Consider the following 24084-nt stretch of genomic DNA (forward strand, 5'->3'; position numbering starts at 1 on the left):
GAGTGCTTCCCTTCAAAACACCCAATCCAGTCAACTTCCAACTTCAGCAAAAAAAATCACCTCAGTAGGCATCATTTATCTAAGTCATCCTCTTTGATAACATGGTAATATTAGCTGTGCTGCTTCCATTAAAATGCAGTGAAGACCCACTATGTCAGCAGTTCTCAACCTGTGGGTCGCGACCCCTTTTGGAGTGGAATGTCCTTTTCACAGGGGTCACCCAATTCATAACAGTAGCAAAATTAGTTATGAAGTAGCAACGAAAATAATTTTATGGTTGGGGGGTCAACACCACATGAGAACTGTATTAAAGGGTCACGGGCGGCCTTAGGAAAGTTGAGAACCCCTGTATCTGAAAAGCTCTAGGTGAGTTGACAGGAACCTTGGTGTGCTATGAGTTAGGCTACAAAGAGCATTGGTGGCAGTTCAAAACCACCCAGCAGCTCTACAAAAAAAAGACTGGGCTTTGTGCTTCCGACAACAGCTCCTGCCTCAGAAACCCACCGGGGTCAGTATAGGTCAGCACTGACTCCATGGTGGGGAAACAAGCACAGTGATACTGCCACCATCCATCTACCTGATTGATAACAGAGATGGCTACTTAGTGGCTAACAGGCAGGTAACACAGGCATATTATACAGGGCAGACACACAAGCAAAGGGACGTGATTCATGTCCTGGGTGGAGACCTCACTGTGCCACTCAGAACTGCGTGCAATTTAAATCTTTTCTGATTGCTAATGATTGCAGCAATCGAACCTTCAAAAAGCAAAACCATGGGAAAGGGGGCACACACTACTGTAGATAGAAAATGAATCTGGGCTTTTACAGCTGGGAGTTAAATCAGAACAGTGTCTACTAAAAATATAATGGAGCCATATATCAGTCCCAAACTTACCAAATCTGCTGCCATCGAGGCAATTTCAATTTACAGTGACCCTATCTAATCCTAGCCAATGTACTCCATGCGCCGCTGCTATGAGGGTCGGTGGTGGACTGCTGTTGCTATGATGCTGACGGGGCTCCGGCAGAATGCACAAGTAGAGAATAAAGGTATGGCAGACTCTGAAAGCCGCCAATGAAAGCCCATGCGCACAAGAGATCCCAGATGGTGAAGGGCCCAGCGGTGTTTCATTCCGTTGTGATGTGGCAATCAGTAGTCAGAGGCCACGTTCATGGCAGATAACAACCAAAACGAAATCCTACTCTAGTCCATAAAACAAAAGCAAACTTCAAGGGTCCACACACAAAGAACATTAGTAGAGTTGTGAGTATCATTCTCTGTCGGAAGGCCTCCTAATATTCATGAGGAAATTTTCTTTCTCTCTCTCTCTCTCTCTCTCTCTCTCTCGGCTCACTATAATTTCACCAAATAGTGAGTTCCTTCGTTTACTGGGCTTACCATCCGTGATGTTTAGCTTTTCTGTCGACTTGATGGACCTGTGTGAAGATGTGAACAGTGTCCAACCTCTCAATCAGGATAGTCTAGTAACACCTCCACGGAGCCGTAGCCTTCCTAGGAAAAGTGCTGTGGAGGGCTTCTCCATCTCTTGCCCTTGTTCTTCATGCTCGACTACGTCCTGTGTCTAATGTCGGGAGCTGGGCGACCCATGTAGTCTGCAGCCGCTGCGAGAGGTTGGCACCCTGCCTTGTTCCTGTGAACCTTGGATCCATTTGACTGCACCCACTGTCCACTTGCCTTCCGGTTTCAATGAATCTGGATGGGGTTCCACCAGCATCTGACTCGCGGACATGACTTGGACCTGGCTGGGCTGCTTCTTTGATATAATTTTTTCTTGATGCAAAGTTCTTTCTTATGTAGTATCCTCATTTTTTTTCTTCAGAAAACTCACTAACACAACACCTAATTGTTGTTTAACATACTTTGTACTTGGTTTCAACTGCCTTATCTTCAGAGTTTGTGTCTTTGACAGAACAAGAGGCAATGATTATCAAGATTCTTCTAATCCTTAAGTGAGATAGATGCCTAGATGATGTTTATCACAGTTTCGTTTCCCTTCCATAACAATATAGGTAACCCCATAGAGCTGGAAATGCTGGAGTGCCGACAAGCTGGGGCTGTGAGCCCACGCAGAGGCACACTGAGAGACTGCCACCGAAGGCCCCAAGTCTAAAACCACCGGAGCGGAGCCGCTCTAGTCTACCTACTGGGAGTTGCCGAGTCAAAGTTAACTAGAAGGGAACTATGTAGTAACTTCAAATGATGGTGGGTACTCTGTTGGTAGTACAATGCATGGCCACATATGATGATATAAAAAAAGGCCTAAATCTTCTTAAATTTTATCTTCCATGTTATATGATCATCTAAGAGCCCTGGTGGTATAGTGGCTATGCATTAGGCTGAGGTCGGCAAGGTCATCCATTTAAAACCAGCAGCTCCGAGGGAAAGGGCTTTCTACTCCCCTAAACAGATAGTCTTCGAAACTCACGGGGCAGTTCAATCCTGTCCTATAGGGTCGCTATGAGTCAGCACCAACTCTATGGCAATAAGTGAGTGATATAATCATCTTATAACTTTTAATTTACAAATTTAAATCCAAAGGCTTAGTTGTAGTTTTAACTAATGTGCAAAGGGCAGATTATGCATTTTTATATCTTAATCTTATACCTAAACAAAAGGCTCCTTTCACATATTTACTTCTAACTTTTTGGACAAAGTAATTGATTAAAGATGACAACAGAATTATAATTTATACTTCACTAGCAAATCAATAATGCCTTCATATAGATATAGATAAACGTTCTAGGAATTTTTTCCTTTGTTTTCAAATTATTTCTACAGTGTGGTATACTACTTTTAAAATCGAAACTTAAACTCATTTTTATTTTAGTGAGAAATTAGCTTAGGGCTATTTTTCCTCTCATCTCATTTAGAGGTTCCTTTCAACTCAAATGAATGATCCAACACTTCACAAATATTAAATAAATCACTGACTATTATAAACAACTTTCATAACTGACGAGTACATTAATATCGTTGTGTTTATTTTATCTTCAAAAATAGATCATTGATCTTGCACTGCTAGACCCCACTTCTTCTAATTCACTAATCCACACCAACTTTCCAGCCCACTTAGAAACATGGAGAGCAAACATTCTGCCTGGTTAAGGTAAGCCACTGTGTTACACATTTCAGAGGGAAAAGCAGCCTTTGAGACAGTTCACCCATGCCACTGCTCCAGCTAGCAGCACTGTTTTAAATGCAAAGCAGCTGTTTTTATGTTCCCATTTGTTATCAAAACAAAAACTCTCAAAATAAATGCAAGAATAAAAATATAATCCAATTTACTAATCAGACTCCTTAATATCCGAGAATTAGTGGTTCTCCAATGTGGGCAGTTTTGATCCCAGAGGACAGCTGACAATATTTGGAGACATTTTTTGACGGTCACAACTGGGAAGGAAAGCTGAAACTGGTATCTGGTCGGGGAGGCCAGATACACTGCGACGCATCCCAACAAAGTTTAATATCTTACCTTCCACAAAGATTAACTCCCCAATTCCGATGTCAGTAAAGTCAACGTTCAGAAATCCTATTATATACAAGGGGGTTCTTCCCTTTTGTTTAATTCCATTTTCTAAGAACTTTTTGAAACTCCTTCACACACACATACTCACAAATTTAACTTATAATTTACAGAAATATGAAGAAACCATCTACAGCTTTCTTGGAACCACTTCATCAATTCTAAAATACTTTTTCACTCAACTACCATTACCAACAGCTCTGAAAAGGGCCACATGAGGAGGTCCTGTATAGTACAAGAAAACGTGGAATAAAACTCAACATCATAAAGGAGCCTGGGCTTAGAGGTCAGATACTGACAAGGGGACCCTTGAGACTATGGCCCTTTGTCACTCTTCCTGTCTGAGACTGAACTCACCCCTGTGGCAAAATAATCCACCACTGAAGATGAAAGGGGCCTTTCCTCAAGGACAAAGCTCAGAGGGTTAGGAGAGGAGGAGGGTCTGAAACAAGAAACACAGGGAAAAGCTGAGTAAGTGATGATAAAGTGAAGGGATTGTAATGGGTGAGTTTAAATGAAATGGGTATAAATTGTTAAATGTAGGGCCGATGATCTGCTCTATAACCTTGGTCTACTTCATAATAAAATTTGAAAATATTTTCTTATTTCATTTCAGACTATATCTAACATTAAATAAAATTATTGAAAATTCTCCTAAATATTAAACGACATATTACAGTAACACATTCTCCCACTTTATTTTCTATCTTTAACTTATATATCGCCTAGCAGTTAAGAGCAGGCACATAAAGGCTTTGGGGCAAGTCTTTGAGAATTCACATTAAAGCTCCACGTTTCTTTACTGCGGAAGAGTCAGCGTGGCGGCTCTACGTCCTTCTGAAGCTCAGCAATCTCTCTTGTCAATACCCAGACCTAAGGCAATTTTAAGGGTTCCTGGACACGCAAGGGTAAGTGCTCAGCTACTTATCAAAGGGTGACGACCTGCTCAGTTTGAGACAGGACACCTGAAATCCTCTTCCGTAAACATTCAAAACCAAGCCAGTCAATTTGGTTCCTCCTACGGCCACCCTATAGGAAAGAGTAGACGTGCCCCACGGACTATCATCATTCCATCTTTCTCCCAAGGAGCAGCTGGTGGGTACGAACTGTCAACCTTTTGGTCAGCAGCTAAGTGCTTCTGCCATCAAAGTCTCTTCCTTCCAGGTAACCCTACATGGCAGTAATACTGTCCTATGAAATCATTTTAAGTTTAAATATTCTCCTTTGAACAGCAGTAAGACGTACCTAAATTACTATAACAAAAATGCCTAAAACTAGAATGACTCAAACACCAAAGAAATTTAGCTTTCCAGGAGGGCAAGGCTCTGCTCCACACAATCCAAGGATGACCACGGTGCTATGACTTGAACATGTGGTTTCCAATGTTATACACTGATACCATACTATTCCATGTCCCGCCTCACAACACCTGGGTAGAGGATATATGTAAAATTCCTACTCATATTCCACTGGAGATATGTGAGTTACAGGGTCATACCTATCTTTAAGGAAGACTAAGAAATATATCTAACCATGTGCATATACAGTCTGGGATTTTCATATTAAAAATGCCAAGGAGTAATATGTAAAGATTTGAGCTAAGAAAAGGAACCAGAACTGTAGACACAGACTTGTTACTTACAGCAGATATCTAATAGAAGACAGTGCTTGTCAAACTTCAGTCTCTAATCAGTGGTTCTCAACCTTCCTAATGCTGCGACCCTTTCATACAGTTCCTCATGTTGTGACGACCCCCCCCAACCATAAAATTATTTGTGTTGCTACTTCATAACTGTCATTTTGGTACTGTTATGAATCAGGTGACTGTTGTGAAAGGGTCACTCAACCCCCAAAGGGGCCGCGACTCACAGGTTGAGAACCCCTGCTCTAGACCATCCACATCACAATCAATGAGAAGATTTAATACCTTATGTGACAGCTACATAATCTGGTGACAACTTGAGACGGAGTGGAGTCTAGCTTGTCAATCAAGTCACAGCTTGATGACCTCATTTGAAGGCACCAGAGATAAATGACTCACTGGAGGCCAGATCCACAGATTTTCAGCTTCGTTTTTTTCTGCTGATAAGACACATGGAGCTGTGCTAGATCCACGGAGCTGGACAAACTATGTGGAGATCCTTGACTGAGACGCTTCCACTGCCACTGGATACACAAGACTTTCCACCCACTTGCCTGTGATCTTCCTGTTTTCAGCGTCATTGCATGGCTGCCTGAGTCTAAAGAATTTATGGACTCGTATCGAAATATGGGGTAATATTGGCTTAGCGCCTTGATCTGGACTGGGTTGGGATGTTTTCTTAAAGTACAATTACTCTTTGATATAAAGCTCTCTCTTATACACATGAGTGTCTCTGGATTTGTTTCTCTAGTCAACCTGGACTAACACACCTTACTTTCACAACTCCCACCAGGTTAAAATTTTTCATTAGCTCCCCACTACTACAGAATTTATAGGCTAAGAAGTCTGAAGATGCAGACTTCTGAGAGTTTCATCCAAAATACCAAATGAAAACAAAACTCACTGCCATCAAGTTGATTCCTACTCATAGACCCCATAGAATAGAACAGCCCCTATGGCTTCCTAAAGTTATAAATCTTTACGGGAGCAGAATCTTATCTTTCTCCTATGATGGTGAATGGTGGGTTTGAAGTGCTGACCTCAACAGCCCAACTCATAACCCACCACACTATTAGGGCTCCTTCTCCCAAACACATTAACTTATTAATATTTGAATACATCATTTTAGATTTCTGTGCTCAAGGTCATCTTCTCTTCACAAGAACATGTTCCATATAACTCCTGTCCTGATTAAATCCTCCTTTTCTTCCGCTTTGTTCGATTATCAGCTCCTGCACAAAATGAAATCTTTCCTAAAACCCTAGCTTCCTCATTTGTCATCCAATGTCACTTCTGCAAGTGCAACATATACCAATTATGTTATCAACATGTGTATCAGTATGATCCACTAGATTGGAAGCTAAAACAAAAAATAAGGTTCACTACCATGAGCTTTCTGAGACTGTAACTGTTATGGGAGTAGAAAGACCAATCTTTCTCCCATGGAGCTGCTGGTGGTTTTGAACTGCCAAGCATGTGGATCGCAGCCAACACGTAACCACTACACGACCAGGGATCCCGCAGATTCAAAGCTACAGGTAGAACAATAAGCATTCACAAATAATACATTACATCAAAGAAATATAGACCGATCAAAGAAATATAGACCTTTATATTTTATAGCATTTTCCTGTCCATAAGCATCAAAAAACTAAACAACGTAGTAAACTTCTTCCACAAGCGAATATAGGAAAGATAGAAAGTTAGCTTAAAATATCGTTTACTGGCCACTCGGTGACACTCTTGCTCCATATTTTAAAACATTATGTGATATTTTGCACCAGAGTTCCAGCTCACTGTTTTTTATTAATAAGGGCTAAATAATTACAAGGAAGAAAATGATTATGTAAAAAAGCAACCTCATTCTGTCTAAATCAATAACTCTAAGTAGAGCAGGAAATGTTCCTTAATACAAAATGAAATAGATCCTAATATATTCTGGATTTCCCATATATTTTAGACAAATAGATAACTTAATCATTGTGTAAACACAGACTCAAGCTAAATAGGTACTGACATTCTTGGAACACTGGTAAATTATCAGTATGTGGCTCTATTATACAAAAACTGACAACTCTGGGCCAAGTGGGAGGAGGGTGACTAAACACTAAACACATTATCTTTTTCTGTTATTTATTCCAAAAGCTGTCAATGACTCTACACTCCTGTTAGTGAGATACTGAATTATGAACTAATATAAGGCGGCTTCAAAAAGCTCATGAGGAAAAAAAGGGAAGAGATTACGATTTCTTTTTTTTAAATGAACTTCTTAACCACCACTATCCTTTATGTACACACACTGGACTTACAAGTTAAGTTCTATAACATGAAATGCATTAAAAAGGAAGTGAAGAAGAGCTAAACTACAAGTTAAAAATTCCACTGTCGGTAACAAAAGAGGGTGCTGCCTTCATGACCCTTTAGATCTAGAAACAAACAGACCTCCATGACTCGACTTTCAGCACATCACCACACAGGTCTACAAGATCAGCAATAATGCTTCATCTATCCAACCAGTTAAGATCAAAGGGGCCGTATTCCCCAAAGGACCAGGGTCCCCAGGGCTAGGAGAGAAGCGGGAGTAGAAACAGAAAGCAAGGTGAAAGTCAGGTAACTGATGCTACATTGTGGGGATTGCAATCAATGATATGAAACAAAGTGTGTATAAACTGTTGAACCGAAACGTATTTGCATGGCCAACCTTCACCAAACTCATCAAAAGTTAAAACAAGAGAGGGTGCGCTGCTAGAGCAAGGCAGCCCAGTTACACCTAGTGGAGAACAGTCAGTGTTAGGGAGGGAGAGAAAGAAGACACCCCAGTCCTCCCCCGGCCCCTCCCAGGGTCAGAATATTAGCTACATGCTCGAGCGACTGTATTGAGGAGACTGGTATTTATTTTAACCCCACTTAAAAACTAGTCAACTGTTGCTAGCTGTTGTTGAATCAGCCCCTACTTATGTTGACCTCATAAACAATAAAACACTTGTCCAGGTGTCTCTGGGAAAAAGTATCAGAAGTTCAAAAAACACACATCCAAATTGGTATGAAGGGGAATAGATAATAGTGGAGACCCAAAGCCCACCAACAAGACAATTGAACAGAAGGGCCTCACAGAACAGAGGATAAATTCAGGGTGTGGTGTGGCCCTGATGAACCACTTATATCCTCTGGTTCTTTAAGAGTTCCTCCCCTTACTATTACGGTCCTTACGTGATATACTTCATTGGTCATGCTAGATTTGCATATATTCATTTGTACATTTAAGATCGCTCGGTATAAGGTAGTCAAGGTTGTCAAGGTTGACTCAGAGACAAGTAACAGGAGTAAGGTTTCTCTGAGGGTATGGGAAGTCCGAGGAGAGGGGAGTTAATGGCATGGATGATTGGATAGCTCCATTTGATGGGACTGAACAACAGAACTGTATGGAAAGGGATATACTGGAAGGAGTAAGATATGTCAATAAAAATATATTTTTTAAAATAAAATGCTGCCCAATCCTGCACCATCTCCACAGTCAGTTGCAAGCTGGTGATTCATTGGGTTTTCATTGGCTAGTTTTGGAGGTAGATTGCCAATCTTTTCTTCCTAATCCATCTTAGTCTGCAAGTTCTGCTGAGACTTGTCTAGCATAATTACAACATGCAAGCTGTTCAGTGTATATAGTATTGTGTAAACACAAACAGAAAGTCGCTGTACATGTACACAGGAAGGCATGCATACGCTTAGTGTCAAGATCTTGGCTTGCCAAAAAAACCACTCCAATAACGAGGACCTGCGTACCTTTAGAAAAAGGCTGACTTTAGTCAGGGCTGGCAGTAATAAAGTATAAGACACACCTTCAACATGCAGTACCAGAAAGCACCAAAATGATCAAGGAATGGTGTGGATCAAAATAATACTGAGGTTGAAATGAACCTCACTGGCCAAATTTGGGCATCAGAGTAATAACAATGGCTTCTAACCCAATGAGTCAATCAGGGAGTCATTGATTTTGTTTGTTTTTTGTTTTGGGGTTTTTGTTTTGTTTTTTTCCTTTTTATAAGGATAAAGGGGTGGGGATCTCTTCTATATACCAGAATGCCAAGATAATAAACATAAAAGCGAAGCAATATAGTAAGAAATCCATTCCTTGAAAACAGTATTACTAGTTAATTCAGGAAGAAACAACGGATGCTTAAACTTTTGGACAAAAATAGAATGAAGCATGGCATATTCACAGTTTTAAATATCTACACACAAAATACTTATTAATTTCAAGTAGATTAGCAGTCTATCACTTACCTGATAACAGCCAGAGTTTATAACCCTTCTATCTAGGTGTCACAGGTGCTGTCATGGTGCACTAGTTAAAACAGTTCAGTTATTAACAATGGCACAAACACACCAACTGCGCCACTGGAGAAAGACGTGGCAATCTACATCCACTAAGATTTACAGCTTTGGAATCCCTCGGGGGCAGTTCTACTCTGTCCTGTAGGGTCACCATGAGTTGGAATTCATGAGCTAGTAGTGGGGTTCTGGTTTGGTTTCTCTTTTTAGGTTTTACAGTGTTTCCTGTGTATATATATTATTTCTTTAATAGGGTGATGGTTTACAGAATAGATCATTAGTTTTACATTCAACAATTAATGCACATCTTTGTCTCATCTCATTCACTGTAACATCACTGGTCCCATTTTCTCTGCTTCCTGCTTTCCAAACCCTTCTGAACTTGGTCCTTGGTTAATTAACTATTGCCCTTTGATCTTCTGGTTGATTATGCTAAAGGGGTACATACCTCACTGGTGGCATTTATTCCCTTTATCTAAAAAACCCAGTGTCATCCAGGTGATTCTGACTCATAGTGCGACCCTACATAGAGTTCCCTAAACTATACATATTTATAGGGGCGGATAACCTTAACTTCCTCCCAAGAAGAAATTGGCGAATTTAAACCACCAACCTTGAAGTTTGCAGCCCAAACTCAAAGAAACCTGATGTGAATGCCTCCAAGATGCCAAAGTGCTGCTCTGATAAAGTGCTCATCAAAGAGTAAAGAGTGACCCGGGAAGGATCAGCAAAGTGGAAACAACTCTTTCAGCAGTGTGTAGACTATGATGGAGGCTGAGTTCAGAAAAAGCAGTTATGAATTTTCATACTTCTAATAAAAGGTTCCTATAATTTTGTGCCAATTGCTGATCCTTGCAGTCAACTTTCAACTTGATTAAATCTGTACCTCTTTTTCCCTAACCATTCCCCATCTAATGATTTCCTCTATCAATAACAAAGTTAATAATGAGGTCTTATCCAAAACATGTTTCTCTGAACAAACTTTACCAATCAAAAAAAGAAAACAAGAGATGGTATTATTAAACACTTAGTTAAGATGCAACTATTTACAGAAGGATAATTCAGGGGACGGGAGCCTTATGTTTTATTTAAACAAACAACTTATAAACTATGCCTTGTAATTAATAATAGCACTAAGGCTCATTATTAATCAGAAAAAGAGTATTTGTGTTCTCTTTTAATAATTAACTTGATAAAAATACATAAATAATTCAAGTATTCCAAATATACACATATATGATCAATTACAAGATGTCTCAACTTGTGCTAATACTTTTTAACAAGTGTTTCATTATATAGCCACAAAAATAACATAGCACCTGTCTTTTTCAAAATTTTAAATGCTAGTGAGGTGTCTTATCTATATGCCTTAAAGTTGGATTGCAAAAGCAAACACCTCAGTGACTCAAGTATTTAAAGTATTTATCTTAACATTTTATCCTTTTACCTGTAGTCAGGTTGGCGACTTCCGGAATGATCATCTCTTGGCCATCTATAACCAGAATCATCCTGTAACATAAAGAAGTTAACTTAGGTATCTGTTTATATTATTTTGGCCAAGCAGAATATGTCTAATAACACTACTAGAAACTAGCCTCAATGCCAAAATAATCTGAGGACCGAAAATATTTTTCTAAATTTCCCTGAACCTCAAAGTTATAAAAAAAAAAAAAAGAGTAAGTCATCCATTATAAGTAAAACAGTGACTAAGATCCCATGTCACTCTTGACCCCAACCTTCGAGGATAGTGTAGAACTGCCCCTGTGGGTTCCTGTGACTGAACCTCATCATAGGAGGAGAAAGCCTGTCTATCACCTGTGGAAAAGCTGAGAGTTTACGCTGATCAACAATGTTCAAATAGGTTTACTGCCAAAGACACACAGAAAACTTCACAACAATTAAGGAATATTGTGGGGAAAAGGCTAAGAAATTAATTATAGATTCTTCAATCTTTCACTTTATTCTTCTTTTCGGTCAAGTTCTTTCAGATTAAACCCAATGAAGAACTTGCTACTTTTCTCTTCAAGCTTTTCTCACCTTACCTCCAATTAAAAACAACACTTTGAAACAATGTAATAAAAATTGTCAAAACATGAATAACAAAATGGCATAGGTCTCACCAAAGCTCACAGCCCTTGAGTTGATGCAAACACACACAACCTTACAAGTCCCAGATGGTATCTCGTTAGGGGGGCAGAAAGTCTCCTCCTCTTCCTCCCAAGGAATGGCTGGTGTGTCTAAATCACCAACCTTGTAGCTATCAAGGTAATGTGTAAGCTACTATACCACCAAAGTTCTGTAAAATCACTAATCCGTTTGAAAATAAATGAATTCATGTTCCAATCAAGAGTCAGAGAGTGGCAGGCAGATCAGCTAAAATGATGTGACCCATTTAACGTGTGTGTGTCAAAAAACTCAGAGGAAACCCCATTATCTCTTTGTTTTGTTTTTACCTAATTTTCTTTTAATTCCATTTTTCTATCAACTTTTGAAATGCCCATGTGTGATCATATATATCAACAAATTCGGGGACAGGACAAGGGCTTTGAAACACATGAACTCCACAGTGATTTAAGATAATTAGTAGAGCTGCATAGACCGTAAGTGACAAAACTGGAACAGTAATCAAAAACCACCCAACAAAGAAAAGTCCAAGGCCAGATGGCTTCAGTGAGAAATCCTACCAAACATTTCAAGAAGTAAATATAATTCGGCTTAAGCTTTTCAAAAAAAAAGAGAGAGGGACCATTGCTTGGTCCAAGAAGGTAAACATTATTCTGATGGAGAAGACAAAGAGCCACAAGTAAAACTATAGACCCCTCAGGACCAAGAATGATAGTAGTGATACCAGGAGGGGAAGGGGAAGGTGGGGGGAGAAAAGGGCAACCAATCACAATGATCTATATATAACGCCCCCAGGGGTATAGGACAACAGAAAAGTGAGTGAAGGGAGATTTCAGTCAGTGTAAGGTATGAAAAAATAGTGATAATTTATAAATTATTAAGGGTTTATGATGGAGGATGGGGGAGGGGAAAAATGAGGAGCTGAAACCAAGGGCTCAGTAGAAAGAAAAGGTTTTGAAAATGATGGCAACATATGTACAAATGTGCTTGACACGATGGATGGATGGATTGTAGCGAGAGCTGTACAAGGTCCCAATAAAAGGATTTTTTTAAAAGAAAACTATAGACCACTATCTCTAGTGCATATAGATGCACAAAGTACTAGCAAACTAAATTCAAAAGCATACTAAAAGAAATAGCTTATTGCTAAAGCTATATTAGAAGATACGGTTTTTAAGTTTAAAATTAATCGAAGAAAATAGATTTTATCCTCTAAGTCAAACTTATTTGCAAATATACATATGAAAGGACTTCAAAAAAGTTCATAGAAAAAAATGGGAAAGAATAAAGAACCCACACCCAATTATTTTAGAATTATTCACTGAACAATACTATTGACAAGGGGGCACACCCTAAGCACAAAGATACAAATACACTGAATACAAGAGGATTGGGGGAGGGGAACCCTAAGCTAACAGTGATCAAAAGAAAGTGGGTATGCTAAATTTAGTATCAGATTAATAAACTTTATGGCAAATCTTTATGAGACAAAAAGGGCATTATATAATGATATAAGGATCAATTCAGCAAGAAGATAAAACAATTTATAAATATAGATGCACCTCATCTCAGAACCCCAACATTTATAACACTAACACCAATGGGAGCAATAGCGAGGTATACAATAATAACCAGTCTTTAGTATACCACTTTTGATCATGGAGATAATAACTACGAAGGTAGATAAAGAAATAGAAGATTTGAACACTAGTAACTACCTAGACCTAATAGATATTGATAGAATACGCCACCCAGCACGACATATTTTTACCAGAACACATGAGGTCCTTTTACCAGAAGGACCATGTACTAGGACACAGCAAGTATCAATAAGTTTTTTAAAATTGAAATCATACTAAGTTTCTTGTCTGATCACAATGGAATGACACTAGAAATTAGTATCAGAAAGAAAACTAAAGAACACACAAAAATGTGGAAATTAACAAGTAATAAGCAATCAATGAGTCAAAGAAGAAATCGAGAAAAAATAACAACTTTTGAAAAGCATTTAAAAGTAGAACAGGGATGAAAACACAACATACCAAAACCTTTGGGATGCCGTAAGGCCATGTTCAGAAGGAAATTTATACCATTAAATGTCTACAATGAAAATGATTCTAGATCAATAGGCTAACTCTTCCACCTGAGAAACAATTAAGAAAAAGCAAATTAGCCCAAGAAAAATGGAACCAAAGATCAAGAGCAGAATTATATGAAATAGAAAAACAAAGGGGTGGGGAAGGGTGTAATCAAAACCAGAAAATGGCTTTCTGGAAAGTTCAGTGGAAGTCACTGTCATCCAGTCAATCCTGGCACAGAGTGACAGGGCAGGGTAGAACTGCCCCTTTGGGTTTCTGAGGATACAAATCTTTTGAGCGGGCAGAAAGAATGGCAGGTGGTTTTGAACCATCAACGTGCAGAAAAGACCCTTAAGAGAAATTTCTACCTAGACTGGCAAAGAAAAGAAGCAAGATCTAAAATTAGAGACAATGTGGAGACATTAGAGCCCATCATAAAAAAAATTAAAAGGCTTATAAAAGTATTTATGCTAATTACTTACAATCAGAAACACTGATTCAGCTAAAATAGATTATCTTATCTTCATCGTAGCATCACATACCCTGCTCTGACATAACTAATTGTGCTGATCAATTTCCTTTTCAACATTACACATAAAGAAAACAAAAAAATTCAACAGTTATAATGAAAAGTTGTATCGAGTATGAAAGAAGTTTGTTTTATATACCTGAACTCTTAAGAATTAGTGTCATGAGAATACTTAGGATTACAAATGTATTTGCTTTAAGAGAACTAAGAGAAGATTCTGTGTAGAGTATTAAGAGAAACACAACGTGCACCAATAAATTATTATGAGGGCAATGTTTTGCTTTAAATGTTTAGTGCACATACACAAATGGTGTTCATGAGGATGCATGTGAAAATTGGTCGTGAACCCAGAATTCCGTGTCCACACTAAATGGCTGCAGGGTTTTGGTAAGAGGGGTAACATCTGCTTATGCAACAGTGTCCTCCCTGAGACCACCACGGAAAATGGCTCAAAGGCAAATCTAGTGTTTCTAGAATAGAGATAACAAATAATGTTTACTTTTGCACTGTTGGTTCCTTTTTCTAAAGGAACAAATGACATTTAAAATTGAGCAACATAAAAATTCTTTGAAAAGTTGAAGAAGTTTTAAGTTGCCACTGCTGTCAGGTTGATTCCAACTCAAGGTGACCCTGCCAGACAGAGCAGAACTGCTCTAGTTCCTGAAGCTGTCTCTCTTCATGGAAGCAGATAATCTTACCCTTTTCCTCCAAGACCCCAAACTTTAGGAGTACATATTTTAAAAGTATTTTTAAATCCAAACACTGAAAAATCTCACTACTTTGAAATTGTCCAGGGTTACTATGGTGCAGAAGAAAGAGAACTGGACTCTCACAGATACATACACTGAGCAAATCAAATCACCCGACCTTTATTTCTTCACATGTAAGTATGAAAATTAACACCAAGTCTCAAAATAAGGTCAAATTAAATTATAAACAATACTTAAAGGTACTGCTAATTACAATATTGCATGGTATGAAAGAGGGAAAATATACAAGTCTGGCATATCAATGCAAACATGCAGGGCTAAACTGCATCAAGGAATAATTCCAATCATGTTCACTGACAGAACATTAAATATATACTAGATTAGTAATGATGATAAAGAGAAACAAAGTACAAAAGCAATAGTCATAATAGCTGCTAATATTTTTTAAATGTTTACTTTGTGACAAAATGCAACAAATTATAAGTGGGAATATCAGTAAAAGACAATAGTCATCATCATTTAGTGATAAGTTCACCAAGGCAACAGATAGCTTTTATCTGTTTATGCAAAATTCTGGCAATGGAGATGTTTCTTTAAAAAGTAATGTCAAAAAGCTAAAGCTACCCAGGCTGTTTACTCACTTTGTCCAGCAACCCACGATTCCTGCCTCCCAATTCTCAATTCAGAGTCCCAACAGACAATTCAGCAGAGCATCAAAAAAGGAAGTGTTTAACGCAGCTGTTTCCAAGGCTAGTCACATAAAAATTTTAAAATGACATGAACTTTAAACTTATAAGAAATAACGATTAGTATCAATGGGGGAAGTTTACATACTCCTCTGTGAGATGGACCACTTCTTCGATCATGAGAAAAACTGCGGCCCTCGTCATATGCTCGGTAATCAACATGACTGTAATATCTATTGTAGCTTCCTTCACCAGGTGTTTCTAGTAGTGGTGGTTTCTTTGGCACAATATTAACTACTCTATGGTAGCCATCCTAAAACAGACAAAAAGAAATGCATAAAAATCACTGATTTCTCTATTCTCTTGTAAAATGGTTTTCAAAAAGCACAGGCGTTCTTATCCTTAATAAAATGGGATAGATGTATTAACCAAAAATTTATAAATGAAATATGACTCTAAATATTAGCAAGATTTTCAAATGGATCAAAGGAAATAAAAATGTTTTTATCATTTTAATAAAACAAACTACAGACAATAAAAATGCTATGTTCACTCTACTCTCTGTTGAGAGATTTTAGAAATAAAACTCAAGATTTAAAACTACAGCACATCTTAGTCTACCTGGGCTTGAACCGTACGTTCAAAAGAAATTTTTACATGTAAGCCAACAGCTGAACAAGGAGGTGATACTGAACTAGAAAGATCAAAAGGAAATATTTAGAAAACAGCTTTTTGCTTTACAGTTGAAAACAAACTAGACCCAATATGAAATCTGAACTAATTTTCAAAGCAGATATTGCTAATGTTTTAGAAGTGGATGGGTTTCTTGTAAGGTTGGAAAATCGGACAAAGAATACTTGTCCTGGGTTGGCAACCACTCTCTCTATGAGACGTATGTGAAAGAGAGCTGAAGTTCAAAGCTATCAAGGTTTAAGACATGTTATTATGATATAAACAGATTTCACCAAAAAGAAGTAATATATAAAACCCAGCATTCCTTAAAAGCTTTATTTTCCTCATTTGAAGATCTGACTGGACGAATGCTGTCTCAGGGGTTGGTTATAAGGAGCCGTAGTGGCACAGCGTGGTTACGTTGGAGGTGATGACCAACTGAAAGTTCAGAGTCAGAACCCACTCACAAAGAAAGATGCAGCAGTATGCTTCCATGGAGTGCAGCCTTGGAAGCCCTCCGTACAGTACAAATGTCTGAGAAGAGCTGGAATCTACTGGATGGAAATGGGTTTGAGGATTGTTAAAGGATTAAATATGAAATATCGAGTGCTTAGCACATCTTCTACACTTGTGCTCAAAAAATTGTCTATTTTGATTACTAAATTTGCAAGTCTATGAAAAACAATTCCTTCTTGAGTATGTTAAGATATGCAACTGCAAAATATATCTTATATATTTACATTGGCTATCATACCCAACGGAGCCCTGGCAATGTTGTCTGGTAACTGTTGAACTGCTAACTGCTAGGTTGGTGGTTCAAATTCAACAGCTGATCCAAGGGAGAAAGATGACTATCTGTTCCCTAAAGACGTACAGCTTTGAAAACCCTCTATAACTGCTGAGTCAGAATCAACTCTAGGGCAGTGGATCTGGTTTTTTTTGTTTGTTTATTCATAAGTTTAGAATTACTGATTTCTCCAATGCTAAGAAGCCATAAAAATGCACCTTGAATGATCCTTGTTTTTTCGCCTATCAGATCTGGAGTGGCAGTGGGAGGGGCATACTTGCCGAAACACTTGGAATAGCAACCACACATCTTAAAAAGCAGTTCCTTGTTGTTTAAATACCTTATTAAAAAGTTATTTTAGAACTATAAAATGTATATAGCAAACTTTCCTAAGAGGTAAAATTTAAATCAAATTTAGTTATGTATTGAACTTTCATTTTTAATTGAATACAAAGGTAAGTAAAGAAGTTGCCACATAACCATAGAAAATTTTAACAACAAAACTGTAATATGTAAAGCTATTGTTTGGTGACATATTCTCCATTTTGGTCTATACACTCTGAAGGCAGGTTTCCATCTCTTTAACCCTTTCCTGAAGAATTCTGTGTTCTTCGATTTACATATCAAAGCATCAGTTCGCCATCTCCAAGAGCCTCAAACAGTGTTTCTTTTCGATAGTCTTTCAAGTTTGAGCAGCAAAAAGAAATCTGAAAGTGCAAGGTCAGTGATAATAATAAATATCCTATTGGTGAGTCTTCATTATAACTGAATTGAAAGCAGATCAGGTGAACCAAAATCTGGTAAAAATGAGTTTTTTGAGTAGGGGAGGTTCAGCAAGGACATTAATAATAAACATTAGCAAAATACACACATATACACATATAAATATAAACTTCATAGTTTATGTTTGACTCAATATAAAAATCTATGTCAATCATTATACTACAAATGCTTAATCTATTTGAACTACAAATCTTGGATATTAATGTTTCTTTTCAAACATTTTCCAATATCTCATTAAAATATTCTTGGCACCTGTTTACCATTCAAATAGTTTATTTAAAATACAAAGTCCTCTCCAGCTCCTTTTCAAAAAGAAATTGAGACTTTATTTTTTTTTGGAGACATAGATATTTATTTATCATTGAAATATGGTATCTTGAATTTGCTTCAAAATAATCTAGATAATTGGAGGAAAGAAAATGGTAGAAATACAGACAAAGCAGTATAAGTACCACATTATCTACTCTTATGTACAATTAAATGTTTCCATTATTAAAGTCAAACACATTAAGCTATAGCTACAAGGCAACTATGTATGATGGTTCAAGTTAAACAGTCTGAGCCATCAGTTCCCATCACAGTCAATCACCTTGCAGCAGGAAAGTAAGCCTCCTCACAGTATAGACAGACACTCTTTTGACAGTTTCATGTGCAAGGGCAGTGAATTACTATATATATACTCGAGTATAAGCTAACCTGAATATCAGCCATGACACCTAATTTTACCACAAAAACGGCATTAAAAATGTGCTGGAAACCTGGCTTATATGCGAGTATATATGGTACTAAACGTGGCTCTTTGGGCCAAACTCTCTAATTTCCACCAAACGACCTTTCCCTGCATGGGTCTAGTTAGAACAGTGGTTCTCAACCTTCCTAAGGCTGTGACCCTTTAAGACAGCTCCTCATGTTGTAGTGACACCCCAACCATAAAATTATTTTCATTGCTACTTCATAACTGTCATTTTGCTACTGTTATGAATCGGGCGACCCCTGTGAAAGAGTAGTTGGACACCCTCCCCCAAAGAGGCCACGACCCACAAGTTGAGAACTGCTGAGTTAGAAGGTAGGGGAAGATAAGGATAGAATTCACCTGTGAGTAATTACAAACAGAATTTCCTGGACTGCCTTCCTGTTGTGTATGAAAATGAGGCCTCTGAGAAGCAAATGGAAGGATCATATCAAGCCAGAAGTGCAGAGCCAACCTCTTGGATCCAGAAGACAGCTATAACATCACAGGAGGAGCAGCAAAACCAGAACCAGAGCGTGCAACAGAGCGAAGGGTGGATTTCCAGCCCAAGGAGCAAGTATAGCTGAGTGCTTTGGGGCAAAAAGGCAGATTTGTGGAGCGGGTTGCCTCTGGGAAATAGGGCTTGCTGACCCAGGAAACAGAGCTAAAATGCCTTTGAGTTGAGGCTTACATGAGTGGTGTGCCTCTGGGCACTTAATTCAAGGAGCTGAGTTTGCTGATCCACAGGCCTTGAGCTAAATGCCTTTAGGTTGAGGTTCACAGCAGAAGGTGTCCCCCTGGGCAGTTTGTTGGCAGACCGGAAGTTTGTTACCACTCAATCTTGACTGAGCATTGCTCACTGGCATTACAAATTGTTAACTTCCTTATTAAGCCATCTAAATATGAATTTAATCTGAGTTCGGTGTAGCCAATGCAATGGATATTGGAATTCACAGAGGTAAAACGGACAACATTAATTCAGACAACAAACATCATGCACTGCTCTAGTCCAGGCTCTGGAACACCACTTGGCCCATAGCAAGCAAGGCATACATAAAATTCTGCCTTGGAATCTTAATTTTACACTGCTTTTGTCATCACATACTTTTCACTGAAAAAGTTAACCATATTTAACTAAAAATTCTAAGGCATAGGGGGGTACACTTTTGTATTCAAAGATTTGATGTTTCCTTTCTCTGGTTTTGTGACAAATTATAATGTAATTAGTTCATGGGGTGTTAATGAAGCATTATTGTTTTTCAGTCATTTAAATGTTTTTTTGAGTCAACAGGTCAGAATATTTGAAGTTGGAATTGCCTCAGAAAACTAAGTCATGAAAGAATTGACCATTTCTCCTCTGGATGTTTGACAACAAAAGGAAAGCTAACTGCTTCTTGGTGCAGCTCTAGACAAGGAACATTAAGCAAACCGAAACTCAAACACATATCCAATTAATAGTCTACATTTCATTGTGTGTATTTTGATATTAATGTACATAGTACTAAAACTTGTAAACTACATAAAACTGAACTTCTACCACCCTCATCTTCCCCACTCAATTTGCCATCTTAAAACAATGCATTCCAAGCAATATGCACTCTTCACTCCCAAACTGGGTTCTGTTTAGCGAACGTTCTGCAGACTGGCATCCTTTCAAAATTTACACTGCACAGCTGTACTGAACCTCAGTATTGGTCTTTCACACATCTCTGGTCAGGAGATATTGCAACAAGGCTACTCAAAACTTCTGCCGTCCTAGGTTTCCCTCTACCTGCTTAAAACATAGATTTCCACAAATCCATTCTCGAACATACCTGCACCCATTCTCAGCTCTTGTCCCCCAATTATAAAGAGGAAAAAAAATCTGCGGTGGTAGTTAGCTAATTTTAAATCAACTTGAAGATACATGAAAGCATAGGGGGGGAGCGGGGAGGGAGGGGGAGGGGAAAAAAGGGAAACCGAGCTGATTCCAGGAACCCAGGTGGAAGGTGAATTTTGAGAATGACGAGTGCAATGAATGTATAAGGGTGCTTTGCTCAACTGATGTTATGTATGGATTGTGATAAGAGTTGTATGAGCCCAAATAAAAAGATTTATTAATTTAAAATTTTTAAAAAGAAAGTGTAGGGATGGAGGCAAACCTGTCAATCAGTCACAGCCTAATGGTGCCTCCTTGTAGGTATGGCCTTCTTAAAAGGAAGACACCCCCCCAGGAGATGCCCCCCCTTCTGTGCCCCCCACTCCCCCCACACACACACCTCTGCCTTTACCTTCCTGCTTACTGGTTCTGAGAGCAGCCACCACCTGCCATGTTTCCAGGATCATGGGTCCATGTGTCTTGGCACTCACCGGTCTGTGATCTTCCTGCATTCTGTATCACTGCATGTGACCGTGTGAGTCAGAAGAGGGACTTCTAGACTAGTATTGGACTTGAGTTGGACTGGGATGGATGTTTTCTTGATATAAAGCTCTTTCTTATAGATATACCGTATAAGTCGAGTTTTTCAGCACAAAAAATGTGCTGAAAAACTGGGGTTCGGCTTATACAAGGATCAGTGGTACCCCAGTGAGGTGTAACATCTCGCTGGGGCCCCATGAGGTAACGGGACGAGCGCCTGTTATCTCGTCGGTGATTGCCATTTCTCCGCTGTTCATTCAAAGCCCTGCTGACACTGCAGGGTTTTGAATGTTTGTGTTTACTCACATTTAACCAATCAGAGCCATCCAATAACGTGACTCTTTGAATAAGCATTTTAAAGACTGTGCGAAGGATGTGGCATGAATGGATATCATCTGGTCAAGCCCGACTAACAAAAGGAGGAAATCTCATGAAGCCTGACATAGAGTTAATAGCAAAGTGGGTTCGAGATGCATGGGAAGACATTCCAGAAGACATGGTGCGACGTGCCTTCCAGAAATGTAGTATTAGTAATGCAATGGATGGCAGTGAAGAATGCGCTTTGTATGAAAATGACAGCAGTGATAGTGGCGATCTCAGTGAGGACAGCGTGTGTCTATGATGACCTCACACCAGCTGATGCTCTGCACTGGGATACGGATAATGATGAGGAATCCAGTTTTGAAAGATTTTAACTCTTTACATTTTAGCTTAGTTGCTGACTGAGCTCAGGGAATAGTACTCTTAAGGTATCATTGTTGATACCTTATTGTTTTTGTTGAACCTATTTTCCACTTACTGTGCTGGTTTACTAATGTTAAATGACTTGTCTTTTTATTTATGTTTTTATTTAAAATAAATATTTAAATACATTACCCACTGATGTCTCAGTTTTTAGTAATTTTCTGCATTTTCCACCCTAGGCTTATACTCGAGTCAATCAGTTTTTCTGATTTCCCAGGTAATAATTAGGTACCTTGGCTTGTACTCGGGTCGGCTTATATTCGAGTGTATATAGTATATGTCACTGAATTTGTTTCCCAAGTTCACTCAGCCTAACACACTCACATTCTTTTAAATTTGATCCACAAAATCTCAATCTCTGAGGTCCTGTTTCATCACCAGTTATTTTCCTCTCAAATTCAACTTCTTCTAGGGCAAAGGTTCCTTCATACAATACTGGTAAACAAATTGCATGTTTTTGGAAAAAAAAAAAAAAGGCAAGCTAACTCTACTTGTTACCTACTCCAAATGCCATCAAGTAGATTCTGAATCACAGGGACCCCATGCAGGGGAGCAGTGAGCCTCTTCTTGCTCCCAAGGAGAAGCTGGTGAGTTCGAATCATTGCCCTTGTGGTTAGCAGCCCAATGCACTTGCCACATGTACTAGTAGCGACTAATGGCTTCTCTATGCAAACAGACCTCACTCAAAGAACTGCAGCACTTTTCTCACCTGCCCACACACCCTCCAAAAAACAATAAAGACCCACAATGACCTAAAGAGACTTCTGGAGGGCTCGTCTTGGTCTTGTGACACTGATAAAATGGATTATTCCCATCTTAAAACATGCTCCTCCACAGTAAACCACAGTATTCCCCTGATGGAATACTCCATCAACCTCCTGAGAAGTCGTTCTACTTCTAATCTGAGCAGCTATTTAAGACAACTCCCAGTACAAGTATGTTCTGCGGTCTAATAAAGGTTTTATACATCTTTGCTCCTTGGTTTCATCATGATCGTTTCCTACTGTTTTCTGAATTTATATTTCTGTACATAAACTGCCCACATTTTATGCCTTCTGAAAACATCTTGGTTCTAAAATATACCATTCTATATCCCCATTATAACTCAAACTATCAACCACACGGCCGGCCCCATTATGAGACATAACACCCTCTCACTGACAACACTGGAGACACAGTGTGGGAATTGCACCCAATCTGATCCCACCATACAGAAGCAAACTACTAAGGGGGTGCAACAGAACAGCAAGGGAATGGAGCGGCAAAGTCCCCAGGAAATGCTGAAGGTGAACTTTGGGGTCTGGGTGTGGTGCCCCAAAAGACTGGACTGGAAAACACTCCTAAAGGTCAACAGGCAATCCTTGAACTAACTACAAACTTTCCTTTCTTGTGTTTTGTTTTATTTTTTGTTATTAGTTTGTTGCATATTGTTGCTTTTTTTCCCTGTCTTGTTTTTGTGTATGTTATTATCTCTGCAGGTCTGTCTAAATAAGATAGGCTGGATGAACAATCTGGAGGAGAAAACAACGGGACTGACAGTTCCGGGGGGACATAAGAGAGGGGGATATGAGGGGAAAGGTAGTGGTTGTTAACCAACCCAGGGACAAGGGAACAACAAGTGATCCAAATAGGTGGTGAGGAGGGTATGGGAGGCCTGGTAGGGCATGATTAAGGGTAATGTAACAAAGAGGAATTGCTGAAATCCTGGTGGAGGCTGAGCATGATAGTGGGACAGGAAGAAAGTCAAAGGAAGTAGAGGAAAGAGCTGGGAGGCAAAGGGCAGATGTCTAGATAAAGACATGTACGGACATATGTGACTATATTTATATGAGGGTGAGGAAATAGATCTATGTGCCTATATTTATAGGTTTAGTATTAAGGTAGCAGAAGGACATTGGGCCTCCACTCAAGTACTCCCTCAATACAAGAATACTTTCTTCTATTAAGCTGGCATTCTATGATACTCACCTTCCCAACACAACCACTGAAGACAAAGCAGGTGAATAAGCAAATGTAGTAAAGAAAGCTGATGGAGCCTGGCTATCAAAAGATATAGCATCTGGGGTCTTAAAGGCTTGAACAAGCAGCCATCTAGCTTAGAAGCAACAAAGCCCACATGGAGGATGCACATCAGCCGGTGTGATCACAAGGTGCCAAAGGGATCAGTTATCAGGCCTCAAAAACCAAATCATTGTGTGCTCACCTCCATGATACGATCGCTGAAGACAAATGGGTGCATAAGCAAATGTAGCGAAGAAAGCTGATGGTGCCTGGCTATAAAAATATATAGTGTCTGGGGTCTTAAAAACTTGAAGGTTAACAAGC

At 38.9% G+C, this 24084-nt stretch overlaps 1 protein-coding gene across 7 annotated transcripts in view; it reads right to left on the minus strand.

The window, feature by feature from the left end:
• Positions 1 to 24084, minus strand: part of PPHLN1 (periphilin 1) — a 117907-nt gene that overhangs the window by 66319 nt on the left and 27504 nt on the right. For 5 of the 7 annotated variants that reach the window (XM_075551864.1, XM_075551866.1, XM_075551865.1 and 2 more), the window contains exons 3-4: positions 15794 to 15958; positions 10966 to 11027 (exon numbers count right to left, since the gene is read on the minus strand). In XM_075551864.1, coding sequence (XP_075407979.1) covers positions 10966 to 11027; positions 15794 to 15958 — 227 coding nt within the window. The remainder of the gene's footprint in view (positions 1 to 10965; positions 11028 to 15793; positions 15959 to 24084) is intronic. The other 2 variants (XM_075551868.1, XM_075551867.1) reach the window with 1 other exon arrangement.

Source organism: Tenrec ecaudatus, chromosome 6, assembly GCF_050624435.1.
Source record: "Tenrec ecaudatus isolate mTenEca1 chromosome 6, mTenEca1.hap1, whole genome shotgun sequence".
NCBI lineage: Eukaryota > Metazoa > Chordata > Mammalia > Afrosoricida > Tenrecidae > Tenrec > Tenrec ecaudatus.